The sequence below is a fragment of the Synchiropus splendidus genome, chromosome 1 (genome assembly GCF_027744825.2).
Source record: "Synchiropus splendidus isolate RoL2022-P1 chromosome 1, RoL_Sspl_1.0, whole genome shotgun sequence".
NCBI lineage: Eukaryota > Metazoa > Chordata > Actinopteri > Syngnathiformes > Callionymidae > Synchiropus > Synchiropus splendidus.
Genome location: NC_071334.1, coordinates 23,901,317 through 23,924,764, shown reverse-complemented (window position 1 = coordinate 23,924,764; position 23,448 = coordinate 23,901,317). Strand labels below are relative to the sequence as shown.

The 23,448-nt window shown below is 45.0% G+C and overlaps 2 protein-coding genes across 10 annotated transcripts in view; one reads left to right on the top strand and one right to left on the bottom strand.

The window, feature by feature from the left end:
* LOC128762923 (SRC kinase signaling inhibitor 1-like) overlaps nt 1-11,358 on the top strand; it is a 38,626-nt gene extending 27,268 nt beyond the window's left edge. For 5 of the 7 annotated variants that reach the window (XM_053871502.1, XM_053871528.1, XM_053871545.1 and 2 more), the window contains 16 exons: nt 414-615; nt 714-843; nt 958-1,123; nt 1,384-2,246; nt 2,536-2,625; nt 2,776-2,816; nt 3,789-3,812; nt 4,734-4,894; nt 4,994-5,169; nt 5,305-5,435; nt 5,546-5,693; nt 5,768-6,044; nt 6,116-6,443; nt 6,508-6,650; nt 6,826-6,975; nt 8,003-11,358. In XM_053871502.1, coding sequence (XP_053727477.1) covers nt 414-615; nt 714-843; nt 958-1,123; nt 1,384-2,246; nt 2,536-2,625; nt 2,776-2,816; nt 3,789-3,812; nt 4,734-4,894; nt 4,994-5,169; nt 5,305-5,435; nt 5,546-5,693; nt 5,768-6,044; nt 6,116-6,443; nt 6,508-6,650; nt 6,826-6,975; nt 8,003-8,155 — 3,183 coding nt within the window. In that variant the 3' untranslated portion in view covers nt 8,156-11,358. The remainder of the gene's footprint in view (nt 1-413; nt 616-713; nt 844-957; nt 1,124-1,383; nt 2,247-2,535; nt 2,626-2,775; nt 2,817-3,788; nt 3,813-4,733; nt 4,895-4,993; nt 5,170-5,304; nt 5,436-5,545; nt 5,694-5,767; nt 6,045-6,115; nt 6,444-6,507; nt 6,651-6,825; nt 6,976-8,002) is intronic. The other 2 variants (XM_053871511.1, XM_053871518.1) reach the window with 2 other exon arrangements.
* Nucleotides 11,359-12,021: 663 nt separating this feature from the next.
* Nucleotides 12,022-22,650, bottom strand: fmnl1b (formin-like 1b). 3 transcript variants are annotated; one of them, XM_053871586.1, is made up of 26 exons: nt 22,101-22,649; nt 19,525-19,608; nt 19,020-19,100; nt 18,853-18,926; nt 18,529-18,612; nt 18,318-18,461; nt 18,111-18,198; nt 17,744-17,820; nt 17,581-17,674; nt 16,894-16,968; nt 16,462-16,572; nt 16,245-16,394; nt 15,839-15,940; nt 15,538-15,760; nt 15,255-15,467; nt 14,876-15,000; nt 14,594-14,796; nt 14,270-14,504; nt 14,138-14,206; nt 13,998-14,078; nt 13,805-13,934; nt 13,571-13,734; nt 13,296-13,397; nt 13,143-13,220; nt 12,929-13,043; nt 12,025-12,440 (listed from the first exon to the last, which is right to left on the bottom strand). In XM_053871586.1, exons 1-26 carry the CDS (start codon nt 22,260-22,262, stop codon nt 12,340-12,342), a joined length of 3,165 nt encoding a protein of 1,054 aa, XP_053727561.1. In that variant the 5' UTR covers nt 22,263-22,649; the 3' UTR covers nt 12,025-12,339. The 3 variants fall into 3 exon arrangements, with proteins under 3 accessions (XP_053727543.1, XP_053727561.1, XP_053727552.1); XM_053871577.1 differs by having other exon boundaries at nt 12,029-12,440; nt 13,134-13,220; XM_053871568.1 differs by having other exon boundaries at nt 12,022-12,440; nt 12,929-13,220; nt 22,101-22,650.
* Between the last annotated feature and the right edge of the window lie 798 nt (nt 22,651-23,448).

Here is a 23,448-nt window from a genome sequence, read left to right as displayed (position 1 = left end):
CACTACATCACATTAGTCTTTATTGATTTTGGAGGCGGATACTAGTAACGCAGTGAGAATAACTACACGGGTCTCCTCCCTCACTCGTGGTATAAGTTCATTTTGAGTCCGGAGATGCTACAGTGACGTCGATGGCCACTGTTCTCCAGTGCAGCAGAGCTGAAGTTCCGTGTATGAACATGTGAGCTTTGGCGGTGGGATTTTGACACACAGGTCTGCTGTTAAATGGCATTTAACAGTGCAGCGATAAGGTCCTATGTCATGCAGGAGGTGTTACACCGATCTGTTCAGTAGGGGTCTAATATCACTTTAAAAGCCATTGGGTTAGTCCCACTTTAAGATGAAGAAGATGATGTCGCATGTGCCACTGACGTCAATCAAAGGCCCTAGACATCCTGATCTGTTCTCCTCAGACTCGTACTCCTCGCGTGACTCGCCACAGTCCGCCACAGCCGGCTTTAGCAGACCAGTCGAGCAGGGTTACCTTCTCCTCTGCCGAGAATCTGGAAACCATGTCGGAACCGGACATTCCAATTGGATTCAACAGGATGAACCGGCTTCGCCAGAGTCTGCCACTGGCCCGGTCCTCCAGTCAGGCCAAGCTGCGTGCACCAGGTGAGACCCCAGATGATTTTGCAGATGTCTACTTTAACTATGAGTCTTATGCTTAACCCCAATTTTCTTTTTTGCTTATATCTCTCTTCTGGGTGCAGGCATCTTGTTCCTCCAGCTGGGGGAGGAGACCCGGCGGGTTCACCTGACACATGAGTTGACAAGCTTGGAGACACTCAGAGCTCTGATCGTCCACATGTTCCCTCAGCGACTGACTATGAACATGCTCAGGTCAGAACCTCCTCCTATTCATCTGCGTGTTTATGGTTCACGTCCCAGCTGGTCAATTACTATGCGCCTGTTCAAATGTTGAGCTGGTGCTTTTTCTTATGTGGTGTCTTCCAGGTCTCCCAGCACAGCTTTGCTCATCAAAGATGAGACTCGCAATGTTTTCTATGAGCTGGAAGACCCCAGAGATGTGCAAGACCGCTGCGTTATCAAGATCTATTGCAAAGAACCGGTCTACGGTACCTATCCGGGTCACCCGCACATGGCTAATGGAGACCTGAGGGTACGTTCTGCGCACTCCTCACTCCTCAACAGGTGTTGTCAAGCAGGAACCTTCCCAAAAAAAAAACAAATTTTGGCTGAAAACACTGAACATCAGACTTCCTGGTTTCTGCTTTGGATGAAAGTGTTGATTTGTAAGACACGCTGCATCAGGAATAACTTCAATTGTGGCACAGCTCTGGACCAAGATAGTGCTGAACATTGCTATTAAAAATAACTAACCACTCTGAAGGTAGATGTATTGATGTTTCTGATTGACAGAGGGAGATGGTCTACGCTCCGCAGGACTCGACACGTCGCCTCAGCAACCCCCCCATGTCCTCTCAGCATTCCTCTCCGCCGCCGGGATCACCATCCCGCACCCGCCTCCTTTATAGTGGTGGCCGACCATCCTCGTATGCCGGACCGCCTCACCACACTCACTCCTTGCCTCACCCACACTCTCAGTCCCACCATTCCTCCCCACACCAGCAGGCCCATCATCCCCCGCAGGCCTTCTGCGCCTCCTCCAGTGCCATCCTGGAGCGCCGGGATGTAAAACCAGATGATGAAGTGGGCGGGTCACGTAGCATGGTGCTTCTGCGGGGAGATGACCGCATCTATGCAGACCCCTACTCGCTGGGTTCGGAGTCCACTCGGCTGAGTCTGGCTGGTGGGCCACACTCGCCTCTTCCGGCCAGAGCCGATCCATATGGCTCCTTGTACCGGCGCGGAGGTGGTGCGGGGTCAGTGCGCTCGCTGACTTCCTACTCAGCAGCGGCTTTACAAGGAGAGTTAATTGAAAGTGGAGCCCTCTACAGACCGGGAGGACCACTTTATAATGAAGCCTATGCTGCGTCTATGCTAGCGATGGGCCTTCGGGTCCCTCCCCCATCATCCCCTCAGAAAATTCCTGATATGAGGGACTCATATGGTGGCACACTGCCAGCGCGTGGCTCCCCTGGGAGGCAGAATCTCCGCAGGGACTCTGTGACATCTTCTGTTTTTGGAGACAGTCCGAAAGCCAGAGGGCAGGGTCCAGTGATTGGACTCACCTCAGAGCAACTCTGCCTGATGGGACCAGGAGGTGAAAGTGTAACTGGAGGATTTGCCTCGCCGCTGCTGGGAAGTGAAGGGGAGACCCGGTAAGAAATGTTACTGAAGCTGAAGGTACTAATGAGTGTGTGAATGTGAATTATCTTCTGCAGGTTAAGGTTCCTAATAAACAGAGTAAACATAATACAGCCTTTACACCTGTTGTTTCAGTTATAGCGCTTCTATATCCTGAAGTCCAGTTGTGTGAATTACAAACACACCTCCTAACTTAGTTAGCTTAAAAGGTAGTGCGACTGGCTCTAATATAGTTGAAAAAATTGTTTATTTGTTTATTTGCTTCTGATCTCCCAGTTGTTTAACATATATGTGTTTATGCAGGGAGAGGATGGAGGTGATGGAGAAGCAGATTGCAAGTCTGACTGGATTGTTGCAGCGAGTCCTGAACCGAGCGCCAGAAGTTGAGAGCCCGTAAGAGACGCAGACCTGTATAGGGAGGACATAGATGCAGCAAAAGACCAAGAATTGGCATGCGCACAGAGCAGTGACAGAGCAAGACAAAAGCAAAGACACAGATGGATGAGTGACAGTCTGTTGACATTTGAATTTGTTCACCTACAGGGAGAAGATGGAGTCTGCTAGTGACTGTTCAGGAAATGACCGTAAGTTTCTTATGCTTACTGTGTTGCTCCTATTCTTCTGCTCCTCAACAGCTGCTCTCTCACAGTGTACAACTGCTACTCCTATTCCTCTGCTGCGACTCGTCCCTGCGCCCCTCTCTGTACTACTGTCTTTTCCACTCCTCTCTCTGTTTCCTGCTCTGCCCCCTTTAACACACAGGGATACACCAAAACAAAAATTTATGGCAAAGGTGAAGCTAAATAAAATTTTAAATTCTTGGATGAATACTGATTAACACCAAATGTACTGTGTGTACATTTTATTTTTTTTACAATTTTTATTAGATTAGATAACATTATATAAATAGTTGGGTGCACATTTTTATACAAGTTTTTCAAAAGAAGTACGTTTTGATATTATTGTTTATTATTTAAAACTTTTCTTTTCAAATAATAATAGTAATTGAAAAAAAACCCATTATATAATAAAGTAAACAGAAGACTCTAGGTAGTTTGGTTGAACACTCAATGCCAATGCAATTCTATTCATGCTCTCCAACACTTACCGTAAAACTTCCAGCACTGTATGCAGACGCTAGATCACACTTTTCTCTTCGCTGCCGTAGCCGCATGTTGCTTTTTTTACTCTATTCGGCCGCATATATTCGGCCGCAAATATTCGGCCACCGAATATTCGGTGCATCCCCACCCATTACTGTTCCTCAGCCTTACCATGTCTCTCTTTTTCAGCTCCTCCCCCTTTACTCAACTTTCTGTTTTAGCTCCTCCCTATTTACAGCTCCTCCTCCCTTATGCTTTTTGCTATTCCCACCTCTCCATTCACCCATCCTTTCTCTGTCTTAACTGCTCCTCTCTCTTAACCTCTCTTTACTCCTCTCCCTCTTCTGCTCCTCTCTCTTTAACTGCTGCTCTCCCTAGACTGCTAGCTTTAACTGCTGCTCCTCTTCTTCTGCTTTGGCTGTATGTAACTGCTGCTCCTGCTTCTTGTTTTAGCTGGACGAGCTAAGAAGTCGACAGGTATCTATGTCAGCCTCTGTGTTCTCCCCTCCGTGTGCTTCGGCGCCGTGTATTGCTCCTTCATGTCCTCTCTTCTACTGTCTAAAAGTCTCTGCTTCTAAATGTTTCCTTCATGTTCCTGTCGGTGTTGTCTTTGATGAAGGAAATTGATGTTAGTGGGGATTTATTTTTAACTTGCTGTGATTATATTTAATGTTTTGTTTGTGTCATTTTGTTATCTATTTCCGCTCAAAGTTCTGCTAGAGCGAGAGACCCTGATTGGTCAGCCCAACCCTCTTGTAGATGGCTGTGAATTCAGTCATCATCCCTACACAACTGGCCAATTCAATTACCGTTCCTAGTGCGACATCACTTTTATCTGTTGTTCACTTGTTTTTTCCAACATAGTCATTTGTTTGTATGATGGCCTTTAAGGTCTATGAGGGCTCCTGAAAAATAGCCTGTATGAAAGAGACACTCATTACGGCATACTTGTTTTGACCCCTGAACCACCGGCAAATGTTGAATTGAGGCTGCGTTTTTAGATAATGATCATTTATCAAGCTTAGCATTTTCTTTCAGCAGTATGCACAGATGCAAATGTAATACATCAGAGATGGTGCCCCACATGCGTCTAGAATGTCAGATTGCAGAGAAGAGTTCAAGAAGAGAAACCTTTCTTGGTCACCTTATCCAATGTCATTTTCTAAAGCAAGACTGTATTCAAAAGGAACAGTGTTTTCTGAAGTGGATTTAAAGTGTGGATACCACATCACATGAACTTGAATGTGGGAGGAGAAATACAAAATACACCCATGTATATGTACGTAAACTATGTGAACCACAAAGACGATACATCTGGACTGACTGTGGTCCCACATGATGGACAAACTGTAAATGACTCTTTATCCACTTACTGACACTGGTCTCTCTGATGGTCAGCACTGACACCGTCCGCCCCCCTGGCCTTGATGCCCCCTCCTCCACTGGGAACCAATCAGCCGGCAGTGATGTCGCGAATGCAGATGCAGCTGCGTCTGCAGAGCCTGCAGCAGAACACCAATGCTCTGCGGAAGCAACTTTCCCAACTGCGAAACATGCAGGTGTGTGTGTATCGTGGTCTCTGTGTGCGTGTGTGTGTTTCCGAATGTGTGTATGATCCGTGGCTGTGCATGACGATGAGTTGGAATTTGTTTGGGCAGTTGGAGAACCAGGACTCAGTGTTGGCCCTGCTGAGGCAGACAGAGTCAGAGCTGAACCTCTTAATGCTGGAGGCCTCTCGGACTCAGGAGGACCCTCTACAGAGACAGCGCCTCCTTGTAGAGGAGGAGAGACTCAAGTACCTGAACCAGGAAGAGCTGTTGATCCAGCAGCTGCAGTGAGTCAACTACTTCTTAAAGAGAATGTGTGAATCAGAGAAGGATTTGGGCTGATTTTGTGACTGTGAAAGTCTGGTGTGATGGATGCACCAGTTTCTCTTCACTATTGTTGACGCACACTAATTCCTCTGCAGTGATCTGGAGAAGTCTGTGGAGGAGCTGCAGAGGAACTCTTCTGTTAATCATGGCCTGGTGACAGAGCAGGATGTAGAGCAAAAGATAAAGGAGCTGAGGATGCTGGGAGAGACGCTGACACAGCTGAAAAGTGAGTCCACTATGTGTAGTATTTGCTATGTGTTCATTGAGATTGTCATAAATTCATGTGACCACTTTTTTTACGTTATACTTTTGCACAATTTTAATTTTCCCCTGCAGACCAGTTCCCCAGCCTGCAGAGTAAGATGCGGGTGGTATTGAGGGTGGAGGTGGAGGCAGTGAAGTTCCTGAAGGAGGAGCCTCATCGCCTGGACGCACTGTTGAAACGATGCAACAGCATGACAGATGCACTGTGCACGCTGCGAAGGTGGGGCCACGCTCACTGTACTCATGCTGTTTTCTTGATGCGCTTCGAATCTTAGATGAGGTTTGTCATGACAGGCAGGTGAGCGAGGGTGTGTGGAAGAGTCATGATGATGTCTGTAGCCAGATATCCAAGAGATCAGAAGACCTGAACCTCCTGGAAAGTCCATCTCTCAGCCTCACTGACCTCAGTAGCAGCTCAAGCCTGGCCAACTGGACCCCTGCACCCACTGCTGCCGAGCCAGATGTGTCAGGCCCTGAGCAGGATGTGCAGACATCCGTAGCCTTCAGGAATCGAGTGCTCGATGAGCTGCCGAGTAGACGCCCAGCTGATAAAGCTGCTGAAGTCCGACTGGTATTGATGTTTGAGGATGGATGGGTTGGAACAATATTTGGGTTTGATATTGTGTGTTTTCTCTCTGTTAGGCGGCAGAGCGGGACTGGGAGGAGAAGCGGGCCAGCTTGACGCAGTTCAGTGCTCAGGACATCAACCGGCAGCTGATGGAGACTCAGGCAGAGCTGATGAAGGCTATTCCTGAACTGGACTTTGCTGCTAAGCAAATAAACAAACCTGTTGTTCCCCCAAAACCTCAGATCACGATCCCGCTGACCTCCACTACTCCCTCCGCCTCTGCAGCCGGCTCAAGCGGCCCCACATCCTCTAACTCCATTGGAGATCAGCAGCCCAACAAAGTCCAACTAGCCGCCCAGAAGCTCAACAACATGGAGGGGTCTGGGTCACACCGAGGGTCATGTAAGTTATCAGTGAATATGGTCATAATAAAAGTGGAAATTCAAGCATTTTCTAACTTGTATAGTGGATTTGGGTGTGGCTAAATACCGGACAGAGAAGCCATCCAAGTCTCCGCCTCCACCTCCTCCTCGCCGGAGTTTCCCTTCAGTACATGGACTCACAACCAATCGGACTGGTGAGGTTGTTGTCACCAACAAGATTTCGAAGGTGAGACGTAGATGTCCAGCGAACTAGACGTCGAAGTTGCAGCATTATACACACTTGCGTATTTGTGCTCGCCTGAAGTCAAGTCACCTCGACTGAGCTCTTGAACGTGCGGCTCATATCAGTGCCGGACATGATGCCTGTAATGTAGCTCGTGATTGTGTTCGTTTACCCTCAGAGTGAAGAAGACGGAGAGGCCCCTAAAACTCTTGTCAAGCTGCGTCGGCCTTCCTCTGACACCCCGCGCCCCGCCTCTACACCCCCGGTGATTGCAGCGTCAGCGATCCAGGACGAGGACGATGAAGAGAAGATCATTGCTGAACTTGAGGTGATCAAATGCGCTAGTGGTTGTTAACGTCGATGTTTTCTTGTAGTAACATGTTCACAAAATTGGCTCAAAGATATTTCACAGAATTAATGATCGTAGAAAAACACAGACAAAGTCACCTGCTCCTGTCATCCTCAAGTCACTGAGCAGAAAGGTAATCTGAACCAATATTCCTGCTGACTGTTCCTATCCTAAATCATGATTCCAGCTTCATAGTTTGACTCCTTTCTATTCGTGCTGCTTACAGCTATGATAGTTCATATTTAGCTCATCTTCAGTTTCTCTTACTTCCCCAAACCAGGGTGGCAACATTTCACTAGGCAACAAAATCGATGTTTATTGAACAGTCTGCTGATGGCAGGTAACAAATTCGATATTGGTGTCCCTGACACAGTAATTACTGAAGGCATCAATGTTGGCATCAGTCTTGTATGTTCGCTTCAAAATACACAAATTATCCTCCTTCATCACTAAGGAGGAGACACTGGTTTTTGTCTTGGAGCACAAACATTAATCTGCTTTCCCAGTTTCCACTGAATTCCCTTTTACCTGGATCGACTTTTAGGACTCTTCCAGATCAATTCTTCACTTCATAATCTCCTCCTTCTGGCTTGTATCATGACATCTACATGTAGCTCTTGCAGGTCATTAAAAATTGTAGGGCACATGTACAAATCAAACAAAGAAGCACAGTAAGGAGATTTTTAGTGTCTTCACAGACGCAACATTTCAACTGAATCAGATCCAAGATGCTGCTGCAAGTTGACATGATGCAGTTATCGTCTTCCAGTTATTATAGAAGAGACTTTTGGTCCAATTAACTAGTTCACATCAGAGGGGTATTTTACTTTTTGAGTGCTCTCTTGTTTTCCTCTCTTATTTTGTATACCCTCACATTCCTCTCTCTTGAACCCCCTCTCTCCTGACTATTGTCTCTCAGTTTCTTACTCTCACTATGGCCTTCATTCCTCTCCATATACTAATTTTTTGCCACCATCTGACAGTTCTTCTTCTCTCCCTCCAATAGAATAGCACCCAGTCTCCAGGGCCGACCAGGGGCCCTACGGTAGCAGCTCGTCTGAAGCACCTACAGCAGGGAAGTCTGGAGAGACCAAAAACCCGGAAGCAGAAAGACGATTTCCCCAAAGTCCAGGGCCAGCAGCAGGTATTCCACTTCTAAACCCTACTGACTTCTGCAGCACCCCCTGGAGGACGAACTGTAAAGACTGATGGGAGGGGCCACAATCCCCAAACTTAGTGTTCAGTTCTTGATGTGCGTTTTGACATTTGAGTTACTGGATACGTAGTAGCTCGTCTAGAGGTTTCTGTCGTAGCTTCTTAGATGATCTGACTTCCTGATCAAGGAACTGACCAAATCAGAGTTGGTTGTGTGACGATGGTGCGCCCGACGACACTGTCATCTTTTCGTTTCCTTGCCTTTCTTTCGTCATCCCATCTTCCTCCCACAATTTTTGTCACTCTCTCCATTGGCTGCTTGTGGGATCTAACTGAATCGGTCTCAACGTCAGAAGCACATGAAGAGGCATGAATGGATGATGGAAGTGGGTGTGGTCAATGTTCACACGGGGGCGTGGTCTGTTCAAAATTAAATATCAGACAGAATTGCTTTTTAACAGAGCAGACTAAACTCAATCAATCTAAAACTGATTTATAACGTTTATGAGAGATCAAAATAAAAATAATATTTTAGCTTTTTTTTCAGTCAAAGTTGGACATGCACCTTTTAAGAACAATGCTCTGCTGCACATAAGGAAATCTTTCAAATCTTTACTGAAAACTCTTTCAGAAAAGCATTTAAATACGAAGATGAGTGTGCAGTTTTTTTTTCTTGCGTCCCTGCCGTGAACTAAGACACCACGTGGTGAGGACATCAATCGCCAATCGCTGCAGTATCACAAGCCACAAAGTACTTTCACCTTCTGTTGCCGCTCCCACTGAGCACACGGGTCCCAGCTTTGGGCTCGGACCCATTCTCCAGGTTATAATGGAGGTAGTTGTCGTTTACATTGCTGCTACTAAACCTTGTAGTCCATTTTTAATGCTGGTGGATGAGAATCAGGTGAAAGTGGGAACATCTTGACTAACATTTGTCAGTTGGTAAATATTGGTTTTTGTCTTCTCCCTCCTCTTTTTCTTCGCTGCTTCTCCATGTTTAATTTTTGCTCCAGCGCTGAGCTGCCTCCGCTCGTCCTCTGTTGCTCTCCATCTTCTGTCTGCTCCTCAGGTCCAGGACTAACTCTGGTCTGCCCGCAGATTCATTAAGCCTCACTTTTACACCAGGGAGGTTCAAAAAGTCTGGATCTTTTCGTCAGAGCTAGGCTGCATGATGTCACGGAAACATGACAACACATGGAGCGTCATTGTGGCGACGTAAGTCAACAAATAGTTTGTTTTGACTCCAGCACGGGTATTATGCGGTCATAAGCGTTGCACGTTTATGTTCAGCAGTTCAGCTACATTAGCAGGCTAGCAGTGTCAGTATACTGTCCAATTCACCGATGTTGAACCACTTACTGCATTAACACGTATCTTACTAGCTTACCAGCTAGTCCGTTAACTATATATCCTGTGTTCCAGTTTCCTCGGAAATGGTAAGTCAATAACTGGGAATCACGTCACACTCGAGTTCAGCATGTTCCACTTACCAAAGCATAAACAGTGTGGCAGCAATTGATCGGGATAGCATTAGCCACTGTTAGCACGGTCTGCATACGCCACAACAGCGTGAAAATGTGAAATTACACTGCAGAAACATTTGCATATGTAGGTGTTGAAGAGCACAATGTATTCGACCGATTTCAAGAAAGAAAAAAGTTGAATATACATAACGTTACAGTAGCCCGACTCATTGTGTACACGCCGAGCAGCCATATTGGTTTGCGCGCTCGGGATGGTGAGAATCCTCCCACCACCTGACTTATAAATCTGACTTAGAGTGACGTCATCTGGGGGCAGAGCTGGGAATCTCCCAGTTCCGAGGACAACTGGAAAGCAGCAATAAGCTCCGTCGCCCAGCTAGCAACTAAGCTACATTCATGCTAAGGTAGCAAAAGCTATTTTGGCTCAAGCTTTTTCAAGAGTTGGCATTTCAGATATACTAACAACTTAATATGCTATTATAATGAGAGCCTCAAGGTGGCGCTACATTCTTTGTACTGTACCATGTTGCATTTAGAAATACAGTATGTGTGTTTGTTATAGCACAATTTTAGCTCTGCGGCTACGTTACAGCACTAGCACATCAGATAACTCTCGATGAAAGTGTTGAGGAAAAAATAATGTATTCAAAGTCTGAAGTAAAGAGCACTGATTTAGAAATCTAACAACTTGAAGGCACTGGACAGAAGTTTTAAGACTCATGGCACTTCAACTAGCTTGTTAAATAATTATGTGAATGTGGCGGCGGCACGGTAACACATATCCTGTAGTGTCTTCGTACCATCAGTTCATTCACTGAACAATGTACTGGCTTCTCTTTACATCAGTTAAAATAATGTATAGAACTATTTTTGCGCTCAATGCCATTCCAGCACTATTATATCATGAACGTTAGACACAAATAGTTTAGACAGAAAAAAAAAAAGAGTATTGGAATGACAAATAAAGAGGTGCAAAAATAAAGTATTTTTTAAGAATGTATTGAAATAGGGGATATCACTTCTGAAGTATTTATGTATGTATATTAAAACCATGTATTTTTTATTTTCAAGAGATTTTACTTTCTGAACATGTATAAAAGAAGAATGCCATCTATGTTTTATACAATTATTTTGTATTTTTATACTTGAAGAAACTCATGATTCAGTTTCTCTTTTATCCATCCTTCGTTCTCGCTAACCGTTTACGGCACAAAGCACATCTCCCAAAATATTATTCCAGACTGTTTGTGAACCTAAAACACGTTAATCTCTTGTGGTGGTTTCTTGATGAACGTGTGATTGTTTGTGGATGTTGAACCCATGTAGACAACCCAGATATTATACCCAGAAATTTGATTTCCTGTGACGTTTTGAAAAGACAATAATCCATATTGGCATGTAACATTCCTGTCCACTTGCACGCTGGTTGGACCCAAGTCCAATCATTCTGTGTAAACCTGTGAGTGTACCATAGAACTGTACAGTACGATTTTGTATCATATCCAAATATTGGTCGGTAAAAAAAAAAACACCACAATAACTGTGAGACAAAAAAAAACAACAAAACAAAACAGGACGATGATGTTGTGAGAGTGATGCCTGCTGTCCCGGATAAACGTCGTGAACGAAGTTGCAGCTTCTTCAGCGGCAAGGTTGCTGCTTTTGTATGTTCCAGTTGTGTTTTTGTGAGAATAAAAATAAGAAGCCTCTTATATACGACGCATGTGAACGCCTCGTCTGGTCCTTCTCAAACACCACACAGAATATTGTACAAGGGACTTATCATGAAAGATGTTTCTTTGGGTGCAACATATTAGTATCTAAAACCATGAATGTAGCAAACAACACTTTTTAAACAACACAACAATCATTTTATTTAAGGATTTCTTTAAAAAATGAGCAGTTGGATTGTTCAGTAACTTAAATTCTGGGGGAGGAGGGTCTGTTTCAGGGGTTGGGGGAACGTTACAGGACTTTTAATGTGACCAGGGCAAATATGTGCAATAAAATGAGAAACACTATCTCCTCAGTTTCTTATTTCTTTGTAAATCGAGTCGAGTTCAAAGGTAGGTTGCATAGTGTCTGAAATATACCATCAATTCATACTATCTGGAAGACCAGAGTCTAGAGTGAAAAAAAATCTCCATCTCCATGACAAAATTAGTCTTATCAAGATAAAGTACCTGTAACAAAAGTAAACATGAAAAAAAAAATCATTATTCTCTTTGCTGCTCATTCAAATTATTTTGGTATTGTAGGGGGGCTGCTGATATCATGGACAGGTTGCAAGTCCGTCACAAACATCACCTCAACAAACAGCCCCAAACACACACACACACACACACAGAAAAAAATTGTTTTCAACAACAACAACATTAAACTTTATAGTAATTTTGTGACGGGATGATAGCTTAAGGCGGTACCACTGTACAGAAGTACCTTGGACCCTTCCCAAAACAAAGTGCACAGTTTCATATAGTAGTATAAAATGTTTTATTTTGTAGAATAGTTGCTTACATTAATACAAATAATTTACAAATATTCTAATACCAACCGTCAAACGTGATTCTTATTTATCGATTTTTTAACTCTCGAGATTATTTCACGGGTACTCTCGCAAATCTTTCTCAATGTAGTACTACCATGAGTCCCGTTGTGGTAGCACTTGTTTACAGCCCCTCTGCTACGTCACCTTGGTAACAGATTACAGCGAGATGTCGGACGAAACCTGCAACTGCTGTCCAGGTCTCCAGCGGGCACTGCGGCGACCCCCGTCTGCTCGTCTGTATGGCTGGTTCCTCAAATCTGAAGGGAGAAACACAAGTGTCCTGATGGCCCTGAACGGAATACAGTCACTAGTGAAGCTCAGGGCTGGACGGGGACAAAAAAAAAAAAGAAATGCCCTGGCATTTTAGGCTTTTGGCAGCCCACTGACATTTTGTTGCGACTGCACGCACAGATGAAGCAGAAATTATGCCTAGCCAGCTCAGTCTAAATGAATGTCAGTTGCAGCTCACATGAGGAAAATATTCCCACCAGCTGCCTGTTTTCCTCTTCATTTTCCGCACCATCTTTGTTTGCGCCTATTTACCTTGAAGTTTTCCTTCAGAGGAATGACGCTGACAGATTGATTCACAGGTGACATTTTTGCCCTATGACCAGCAGGTGGAGACCTCAGCCTTGAAGTCAGGCGTGATGGGCCAGACATGAATCAAGTTCATTTAACGGCCTGTTTCACTGTGTTTTTTTCAGCAAATCAGAAATCACTTACATCAGTTAGTGTGTCGACTTACCAGTGATTATGTCCTCAATGGCACCATCCTTTCCCTCTCTGACCTGAGGAGTCACCTGTCTCCTCTTTAGCTCCGCTATTAGGTCCACATGAGGAAGTCTGGTTGGCACTGGGACCTGGGACCACCACGTTTGTATTAACAGACATGGAGGGAATGGATTGAGGCAAAACATCTGCCTCATCAAATATTCAGAGGAGAAATTGACCTTTGTGACCTCAGAGGTGGGCGGGATCATTGTGGGACCAGACTTTTGCTGATGTCGGCTCTTTTGCTCATTTTCCATCTCCGCTCTCTACGAGAAAAAATAAAATCCACTTCTTGCAGCCATATTCTGTCATGACCTGAGCAGGTGGAGGTGACCTCTGACCTTGTAGGCTTTAATGAAGCGCACTAACACGGGGAAGAACATGGAGGGAGCAGTGGTTTTGGAGTTCTCCCCAAAATACTCTACTGCAGACTCGTACGATTCCTGAGAAACCAGACCAAAGGGTCAGGAGGTCATTCTAACAACCAACAATATAAACTTTTAAACTTCAACTCCGGCCAGCCCACTTTACACTCATCAATAAATCAAAGGCGCTGTGAAGCAAAATGCATGTGGCTTTATGGCAACACGGAAATAGAAACACATAAGCTGCTGACCTGTGCTGTTTTTCCATCAGCAGTCAGAGTGTGCAGAAGCTCAGCGTTAGTCCTGAGGAAGGTCTCTAGAACTGGGTTCTGGCTTTCAATACAGAACTCTCTCCGGCTCACTTCCATACCACGTTCCAGAGCCCGCAGATCCTGCTGGACACTGTCCAGAGACACTGAGCCAGAACCATAAACGTCACCATTGATTATGGCACAACTTAACAGCTGGTTGTCATGGTAACACACCCATGGCAGCTTTGTCCAGGAAGTGCAGTTCTGAGTAGAAGTCTTGAACCTGTGGGTATTTGTCCTGGATGACATCCACCATGTAGTGCAGAAGGGTCTGTTGCCGGTCGGTGGACTTGGTCTCCAGCAGCTGAAGAACAGCCGTGCGTGTGTTACAGAGAACCTATCACATGAGAAGAACTCCTTCACTCACCAGGTCCAGACTTTGCAGGCGAAACCCGAACGCAGAGCCGCGTTTGCTGCTGTTCATGTAGTTCCCGAACGCCAAGATGATCTGCAGCAACAGCATGATCAGGTCAATGATAAACTGCAGGTCATTTCATCTTTTGTCACCTCCAGAACTTTCTTCAGTTTGCTTGAAGACTTGATGGACATGGAAGCAGTGATGATGGCATCTAGTTGCTGCAGGAAAACAAACATATCATTCATCATTTTAGTGATTCCAACTCTCAACCTGCTACTCACCGGCTGCAGGATCTTCACACTCTCAGGAAAGTTCCCCATGAAGGTCAGCGTGCGGATTCTCTGGGGGAGTCGAGGGATTTTACTGAAGCGGACCATGAAGCGCTCCTCCTCGCTGAGCTCGGTCAGTGCTCGACCGCGACTCTCATAGTCCTGGATCATCTTCAGCTCCTGGTCTGATGGGATGAACCGCTCAAGCAGCTCCAGGAAGTCTAGACTGAGGGTCTTCTGGTTATACCTGCAGGAGACCCACCACCACGATCGACCATCACAAGGTGAATAATAAAATAGTTATGGTTCATCAGTATCATCACCGTCACTGCTTACATTTCAATGGCGCTGCAGATGTCTGCAGCAGAGATGCCCTCTTTCCTCAGAGTGATGGCCAGGTTCTTAGCTCTGTTTGGTTCCATCAATGAGACCTTGCTTGGGGACTTGTGGGTCAGTTTCATCCGGAGGGTTCCAACCTCTACTGGACTGGACTGGGCCTGGGTCTTAAAGATCTCTTCAAACATGTCCATGTTCAGCTCCTGGCAGAGCAAATGAATACTGTAGAGTTGAGTAAAAAATAAAAACAAAAATCATGGATCAGCGAGGAAGCTGTCAAACCTCCAGAACACGTTGGTCGTCCAGTTGGTCGAAAATGGTTCCAGCCACCTGACTGGACCCAAGTGGCTGCCAGTTGAAGATTGGCAGACGGTACTTGGTCTGTATCGGCTTCTTCTGTCTGGAACCTGAGGGATAGGAACCTTTTTTTAGCCAAACAACATAAAAAAAGAACTTGTTCCGAGGCTTCCTAAACCCTAAAAAGATTGGTCAACAACTTTGACCTTCTGACTCCTCAACAGTTAAACAAGAGTGCTGTACATGACATGCGCATTCATGTCACTAAAGAATCTTCTCCGGAGAATGTTTGTCAGTGTAGGGCAGCAGCTTCACCACTAGTACTGTACCCAGTTACCGTCTTGTGAGAGGAAAGTTCACTCACCTGAGGTGCCATCTGTGGATGTCAAACCTATTGGAGGAGGAGGGGGAGGTGGAGCTGTGGGTGGCGGAGGTGGTGGGGGAGGCGGGGGATCAGCAGAAGCCTCCGGTGGCGGAGATGACAACGCTTCAGCTGAGACCACTGAAGGAGAAGGTGGCCTCTCAATGACCTCAGCTGCTTCATGTGGAGAGTCTGAAGATTCAGAACTTTCACCTGCTGAAGAATAAACACTCATTGTTCAACCTGAGAACTTAGTTAGCGACAGACAGGTGGGCGGAGTCTTCACCTTTCTGGACCACTTGCAAGTGCAGGAGTCCAGTTTCGGATCGCTCCATGTGGATCAAACCCTGATCAACCAGGGCTTGAACTTTGGCCTCCATCTCCTTAAGTGCCTCCATCGCTAGCCCCCTCTTCCTCTCTTGCTCTTTCTCATTCGCCCGCTCCTGCTCTCTCTCGAGCTCCCTCTGCTGGAAGAGAGACACCTGTGCGCAGGATTCCCGGAGACTCTCCTGGAACCACAGCGGTAATCGTTGGTCCACATTGAAGTTAGAGTGAAGACAGGAAAAGCAAGTGGAGGCTGTCTAAACCTTCAGCAGCTCCACGTCCTTCATGCTCTGCATCAGTTTCTTCTCCAGGTCACAGATTTTATCCGTCGCCTCTCGTTCGCTCTCCTGTAGCCGACAAGCCAACTGTGGAGGAGAAACTCCCTCAGTGTCCGGGTCAAGAGTTGAAAGTGTGTGAATACACTTCCTCCAAGTTTAGGAAAACATGACATGAAGGAGTCATCACTCTGCAAATCACTCCGAGGTTGTACATACTTAACAGTCGTCAATCACATTGTGACTTGACACTCTGTTCCTCACTCTTGAAAACTCTGGTTCACAAGATCAGGAACAGATTAATGAACCGATAATCTCAAAACTGAACATCATCACGGTGTATACACAGGATGCACAAGTCAGGAAAGTTGGAAATGCAAGATCGGTAAAGGACCTCTGTGTGGTTCTGTTGGACCTCCTCCAGATGTTCCTCCAGGGCGCTCTTGGTCTCTGCATCCTCCACCAAGGCTCCTACGTCAAACACGTTGTCCAGATAAGCTTGGATCTGGACCAGTAGTCGCTCACTCTCCATGAACTTCAGCCTCTGTTGAATCATGAGGGTTAGGTCAGAGGTGAAAGGCTGAGTAGAATCACTCTGGGGTCACACTCACCTCCAAGTACCTGTCCAGGCCCAAAGCAGAGAACTGGTACTGCAGGTGGACCCTGAAGTTCAGGTCCTCCACCGAGTGGACCACAATGTTGATGAATTGCATGCACGCCACCTAGTGGACACATTCAGTCACATCTTAGTTTTGGATGAAAAGGTCAGGAACACACGTCCTTCTCATATCTTAAATGCATCCCTTGTCAATTGCACTGCACATGTTGGTCATATTAATCTCATGTTAGTCAAAGTATTCTACTTCCTTTCAAATTTGGTCTTTGAATATTTACCAAATATGAATGAGACTGTGAAATGCATTTAAGAATGCATTTCACAATGCCTCAGACTTGAACCGTTGGTGATCATCTCAGGGGTTGTGTCATTTTTTTGGTTTTCATATTCTTTTATAGTGAGCTCTGACACGCATTTCAACATTTACCATGAAATCGATGTTGTTATCGTCGTGGCAGAAAAACTCCATCAACCTCTCAAACCGACTTCTTTCACCACAGACCTGGAGGGGAAATAAACACGTTATCATTAAAGCCGTATTCTTTGGGTGTGATAGGAATTTTTGGTTTTATAAATATTTGTATATTTGTTGTTGATCCAAATGTGATCTGGAAGCAGCACACTTTTTGAGTGATGTTGCTGGGCAGCTTCTCTGTTGTCACCATGTCTGACAAAAGCATCTTCTGGATCTAAAAATAGGAACCTGTCGCGTCCTGTGTCTGTGATCTCGTGGTCGCAGCTGCTCAAAGACAAAGCAGCCAGGGGTCAAAGGTGATGAGTGTGTCGCACATTTATGTGTCAGAAGAGAGTCCCGGCAGCAGGAGACGACAGCTGACCTGAGCTGCCTGGTATCAGCTGATCCTCCAAGGGGTGGGGCTTACGAAAATGTATGTATTATTATATATGATATAATAAATAGTAAATAATGATCAGTGAAAAAGTTGAAATTTGAATAGGTTGTTGTGATATGTTCACCATTAGATCTTCTTCTAAATGGCATTATATTGGGACAAAAGAAAGCAGTACTCATAGGTGAAGGTGGACCATGCTGATTCTCTGTGGTAACCCCATGATCAGCTCAAGACAAAATGCAGAACAGGAATTCTTCTCAAACCTCCTTGAAGTTGTCGAACGCGGACAGGATGATGTCATGACCTCCTCGCACCAAACACACGGCTGCAAGAAGCTCCAGAACTAAGGCTTTGGTCCTGAGACACACACAAACGCCGGTTTGCGACACATGAGCGAGTTACAGACGGCATCAGAGCCGTGGCTACCTCGGGCTCCGGTTGTTGAGGCTGAGTGTGATCTCGTTCACACATCTGGGATGTTTCATCACCTGGTTGAACCCTGACTGAAGACAAAAGCACGTCATACAAAGAAAGTTCTTCTTCAGGAATACAACTCACTTTCCATAACAATACTACAATAATACATACTTTAATTTCATAATAAACAAAATGGACATTTACTGTGGTGCCAAAGTAAAAGTCAATAAAGTATTGACTCCAGCTCTCATTTAGATGAATTCAAAGCACACTCACACTCGAGAAGATCCACCGATAAAACATTCAGTAAATTGACAGATTCATAGGAGACACAGGAAAATTGACATAAAGATGCACTCATTTCCAAAATTCTTACCTGATAGTTCATGATGACGCGTAAGCACATGATGCAGAGATGGACGTCGTCCTTCTGGCTCGCCACTCGAGAACTTCTGACCACCTTCCTGTGGGACAGGATTGTCATTCATGTTTCTGTCCTCTTTTTTCTTATTAAATCCTGACGCCAAACTAGTCAATGAACTCCAGTCACCCAGGCACTGCAGGAGGCTCCATCCCAACTCACCTGCTGGGGAAGGTCTTGCTGCTCTTAGATGAGCCATGAGCCGGTGAGCCACGGGAAGTTTTGTTGAGTTCCTCCATGGAACTCTCCAGGGTCTTACTCCTCTCGGTCGGTGGCGTGTTGTCGTCCAGACTCTCACCGTCCATCCTGAGTGTCACACCCAATTACTATAATAAACACTGGTGATAAAGTATCACACACCGTATGGACCTACGTGACGGAGAGGTGGGCCACCGACAGATACTCTACCAGGACGTCCAGACCCTGGTTCTCTTCATTGAGGAACTCCTGAGCCCACCTGAAACCAGAACATCTTATTAGAAAACAGTCCGAACCATCGCCAATAGGCATTCAGATCTGCCAATACTGCTTGGTCATGTGATGTTTGATGTTCAAAAGAAAGTAATGAAAATAAGCGGACCGGACAAAACAGTCACCGGAACATTTTAAGGTTTTAAACCAAAGACAATGGGGATTTTCGTGCTCTTGGTCAGTGTTGTTTGGAGTTCTGGTCCAGACACATGAGGCTCGAACTGACCCGATGTGGTTGGTCCTCAGTGAGATCTCCAGCTCCCTCAGAACCTGACTTGACTCCTGGACGCGTCTCTTAAACTGAAAGAGTCAAAATGGAAATGAAGAGGCTTCTGCTGCTTTTGATCCTGACCGTATCTCTTGGTTCTGATTGGGCTTAGGACCAGTCCATACCTTTCTACCCACACCGTGGTCCAGGTGGCTCCTCAGTTTATCCAGATATGTGGCCGGAGGATTCTTCACCTGGAACCTCTCCTACACACACACAGAGACAGGTTTGTCTCACCATCTCTGTGAGGACCTCTCATGATGCTTTCCCCAGCCTCTCACCCTAAACCTAACTATCCAAAACTCATGGCTAACCTTAACCAGGACTCTGAACCAAACTGAAACATTATTAACACAATTATTTTGAAGTCTACATCCTTAACCTTCTGGTTCCCAAAGTAGGAGCTCACTAGGATAGATATGCTTACACACACACACACACACACACACACACACACACACACACACACACACACACACACACACACACACACACACACAGCTCATTAATAGTGTACATCACCATGGCTACCGCAGGGGATAACCAGAGGATCTCTTCATTGTCTCGCCTCATAACAATTTGTTTAACACCATGGTGATGTGAAGGTGATCCACAGGACTGTCCACTCACCTGGTCACAGATCAGATCCCACTTCTTCTCGTTGTCATACAGAGTGAGGATTTGGATCTTATCTGGAGGAAGATTCATGGTGTTCTGGACAAACAAGAAAATCAACATCCTGTTAACAACAGCGGCCGATGAAAAGAGAAAAAGAGAGAACAAACAGATCGAGATAATACAGTCAATTTAAGGGGGCTGACACATTTCATTAAATGCAGGAAAATGTTTAAGTAAAAATGGAATTAAAATAAAGGAATGAGACAAATTGTTCAAAAACTGACACTGCACTGAAATGGAAACATTTGGTTCTTTGATAAAACATTCTTTGAAAGCAGAAATTGCAGCACAAACAAAATATGTCTTGTGTTTTATTGTTTAATGTAAGGTATTTTGAGAGTACAGACTACTGCATGAGGGCTTTAACATTTATCTCAATGCTTGTCCTGAACTGCAGGTCCCTGGCTATCACCAGCTTGTCAAAAACACGTGTCTAAAACTGGACCCTTCAATGTCTCTCCATGGCGACTGCGTTTGTGTTCCTGGATGGCGACCTCCCAGCAGACAACGACATCTTCCTGGAAACACATTTTTAATAATGGATGATGGCCATTTGTCAGCGAGGGTCAAACGTGTCTCAGATCCTCTGGTGACACCGGAGAACAGTGTGACGACGTTTACGCAGTGGTGACACAACTCCTGGAGACTAGTACACAAACTCACCCACACATGTTCAATACCTCACTGTAAACAAACAAGCTCCTCTGCAGCGTCATTTTCAGACTGACCACATAACAGAGACATCAAAGAGAGTATAAGTGACGCCCTTGGACAAATATTTCGGTCTACACACGAAACATTCCTTCATCTTCACAGAGTGCTCATTTCTCTTCAGCGTCTCTGGACAGAGCCTGACACAGAAAGTCTGTTTACCTTCCACTTGAGGATCCAAATCCACAGATGTGCATTTACAAATGTTTGCAACTTGAATTCATGCAAATCTATTTATGTAAAACACAGAAAAAGTGAGGCATGTAAATGACTGATAAGTCTCTGTACGCAAACTACTGTGTGTCTTTGTAAAAATCAGCCCTCCAAATTAAAACAGTACATTTGAACCAGCATAAAAATGAAGGAGGATTTTCAAGTAAGGCAGCAATCATTAAAAGGAATGTGCGAGCTCACATTTATAGGTCTAAACGTATATATTAACAGTGTTTTACTACTCAATAAATACTCAACTATCTCCTCCATCATCCTCATTCAAAAGTGATGCAGAGTGTGCCCCTATGAACAAAAATCAAAACAAAATAAAACACATACAGAATCAAAGCTACTCTCTGAGTGAGGCTGGGGACCAAATTTGACTTCATGAAATGTTTCAGATTTATGACTGTCTGAACACAAATGTTCATTCTTGAAAAGGGACTGAAATAAAAGGCCTTCTAGGATCACAAAAAGCTATAAAACCAGTGTGCGGTAAAATAAATGAATAAAGTAAAATAAATAAAGTAAAACAAAAACTATGAAACCGTCGAAAGCATTGAAAGAATATTTGTAATTCTTTTTTTCTTTTCTTTCAAAATAAAATGTTACAATGAAGTAAAAAGTGTACTTTTGATGCCATGATGGATCGACTTTGCAGAAAAACCACTGCGATTTATTATACTCTGTGATTCCTTCAGGTTGACATCAAAACACTGTTGAAACAAGGAAGTAGTTTTATCTCCAACATTCTGCGCCGACACAAACCACTGACCCAGAACCATCGTCTGCACTACTAAATCTCAGGAGGTCAGTCCGAACGTGCATTGTTCATGATTGTCGTGGTCACATGTCAGCGACGAAGAATGCTGCTCTCAGACTCTAATCACATCAAGTGATCGTTAGCGTGACACAGTGTCGCACGCCGTCGTCTGACTATCATCTCAAGGAATGCAGTTCTGGAGACAACCTCATAACTTGACTTTGACGTTGTTTTGTCACTTGCAGGAGCAGCCTGGAGTTCGCACTGTGCCACTGCATTAGAGAACGTCATTGATCTTGTCGTCTTTGATGGACTCCTGCTGACCTGCCAAGAACTAACATGCCCCTCTGGCTCTCTGAGCCAGACCACCAGACGGAGAAGACCCAAAGTCAAAGGAAAACTGATGATGACAGGGACATCTCAGCTCTCTGGCTCAGCTCAGTACGACATCCACAACAGGTGTCCCATCACTTTAGAACAAGAAAACCCCGGTGCATTACTCTCATACAGTCAGGTCGAAAGATCCAGTAGAACCGCATCATCTGTTTAGACACTGGACTACTCCAACACTGCACTTTGTTATAAAGTGAAGCTGTAAGAGCGTTGTCATGGAGATGGACAACAACAAAGTTATTACATCATCTTGTGTGACAAAAACTTGTTTGACACCTAAAGTTTTCTTGAACTTCAACACAGACCAGAACCAGCCGCCTTCCCCTGTAAGTCTAATCCCACATAAGCTCCTGTATTTGTGCGGCTCACGTTGGTTCTGTACCTGGCACCACCACCGGATCATCACATTCTTGTTGGTTGTTTGGGTGCCAGTGGACCGGTCACTCACCAGCACGGCTCGGAAACGCTCCTCCAGCTCCTCCTCCGGGGGCAGGGGAAGCTTGGAGCCCGAATGCTGTTTCTGGGGGGCTGCGCTCCCTGGAGGGGCCGAGTAGACTTTCTGGATGTCCTTGGGTGGAGGGGGCTCCATGTTTCCCCCGGTGTTCCCCATGATGAATGCCAAGTTCTTCGCAAATGATCCGGATGACGTCTCACCTTTGACCCGATACCTGTGCACACTTCAGGTGGACCATGATGACGCCAGAACCACTGAAGAAAGAGCACGAGAATCCCGACAGAGGAAACACCAGAGAGAGTGAAGGGGGTCCACTGGCGCTGACAGCTGAGGGACAGACGAGACGCGCGCGCAGGTGGTCCGGAACTAGCGCTGACGCTCATGTCCCGACAGGTGGACGGGCACAGCTGGAACCGCAATGCGGCTGAGAAAGTCCTGCCCCAGGTCCATATTAATCCTGAGGCAGAACCAAATGTATGTCGGGAGCCAAAAGAAGTTTGTGCTGCGCTGCAGAATTATCGAGTGAGAGTAGGCAGTGTGGAACAGCAGGAGGGATCAGGGTCCTAGCGCCTCCTCCCAAGTCTTCTTCATGGAATGTGATGAAATAAATGTCCCATGAATGTTATTAATATACAATACCATCTCTTGTTTATGAATTATTATTTGGATGACATTGGAATAGAATAGCTTTTTTTCATCTCAAGTTCATCTGTACTTTTAGACGGTTAAGTGTGTATTACACAGTGTATTTCATTTAATTCAAATTCATCAGGCCTACAATTGAACCTGATGGACTTGAGTCTAAACGAGTCATTAGTTCAAATATTTTGTCTGGAATTGCATTCAGAAATAATTATGTCATGGTGTGTTTGCCCAAGGAAAATAAATGTTCTGATGTGATGCTGTTAATTTGTGTTACATATATTGATATTGTTATTGTTACACATTGAAAATGAATCGATATCCAGAGGTTAACACTGTACATGCCGTTGTTTTGACAGTTTATTTGGTTGCAAAAATGTTAGTGTTGACACATGTCAAAAAATAGTGAGTGATGATTTACCTATTCACATTGCTCAATAAATATTCACAAGAAAGTTACGATATTTATTCAGCTTTGCAATTTATCGGAAGAAGTGACCGCAAAAATCATAGTGGGTGAAACGGCATTCTTTTAGGTTGACTATCGAGTGAAGCAAAATATCAGGATACTATGAAGATGTTCAGAACAAAAACATAACATTAAGCGACAACACAAGTCTGTACTTTGAAAATTGTTTTACTGGCAGATGTTGTAAATAAATAATGCGAGTCATGTGATACCCGTGTGTGTCTGTTCGTG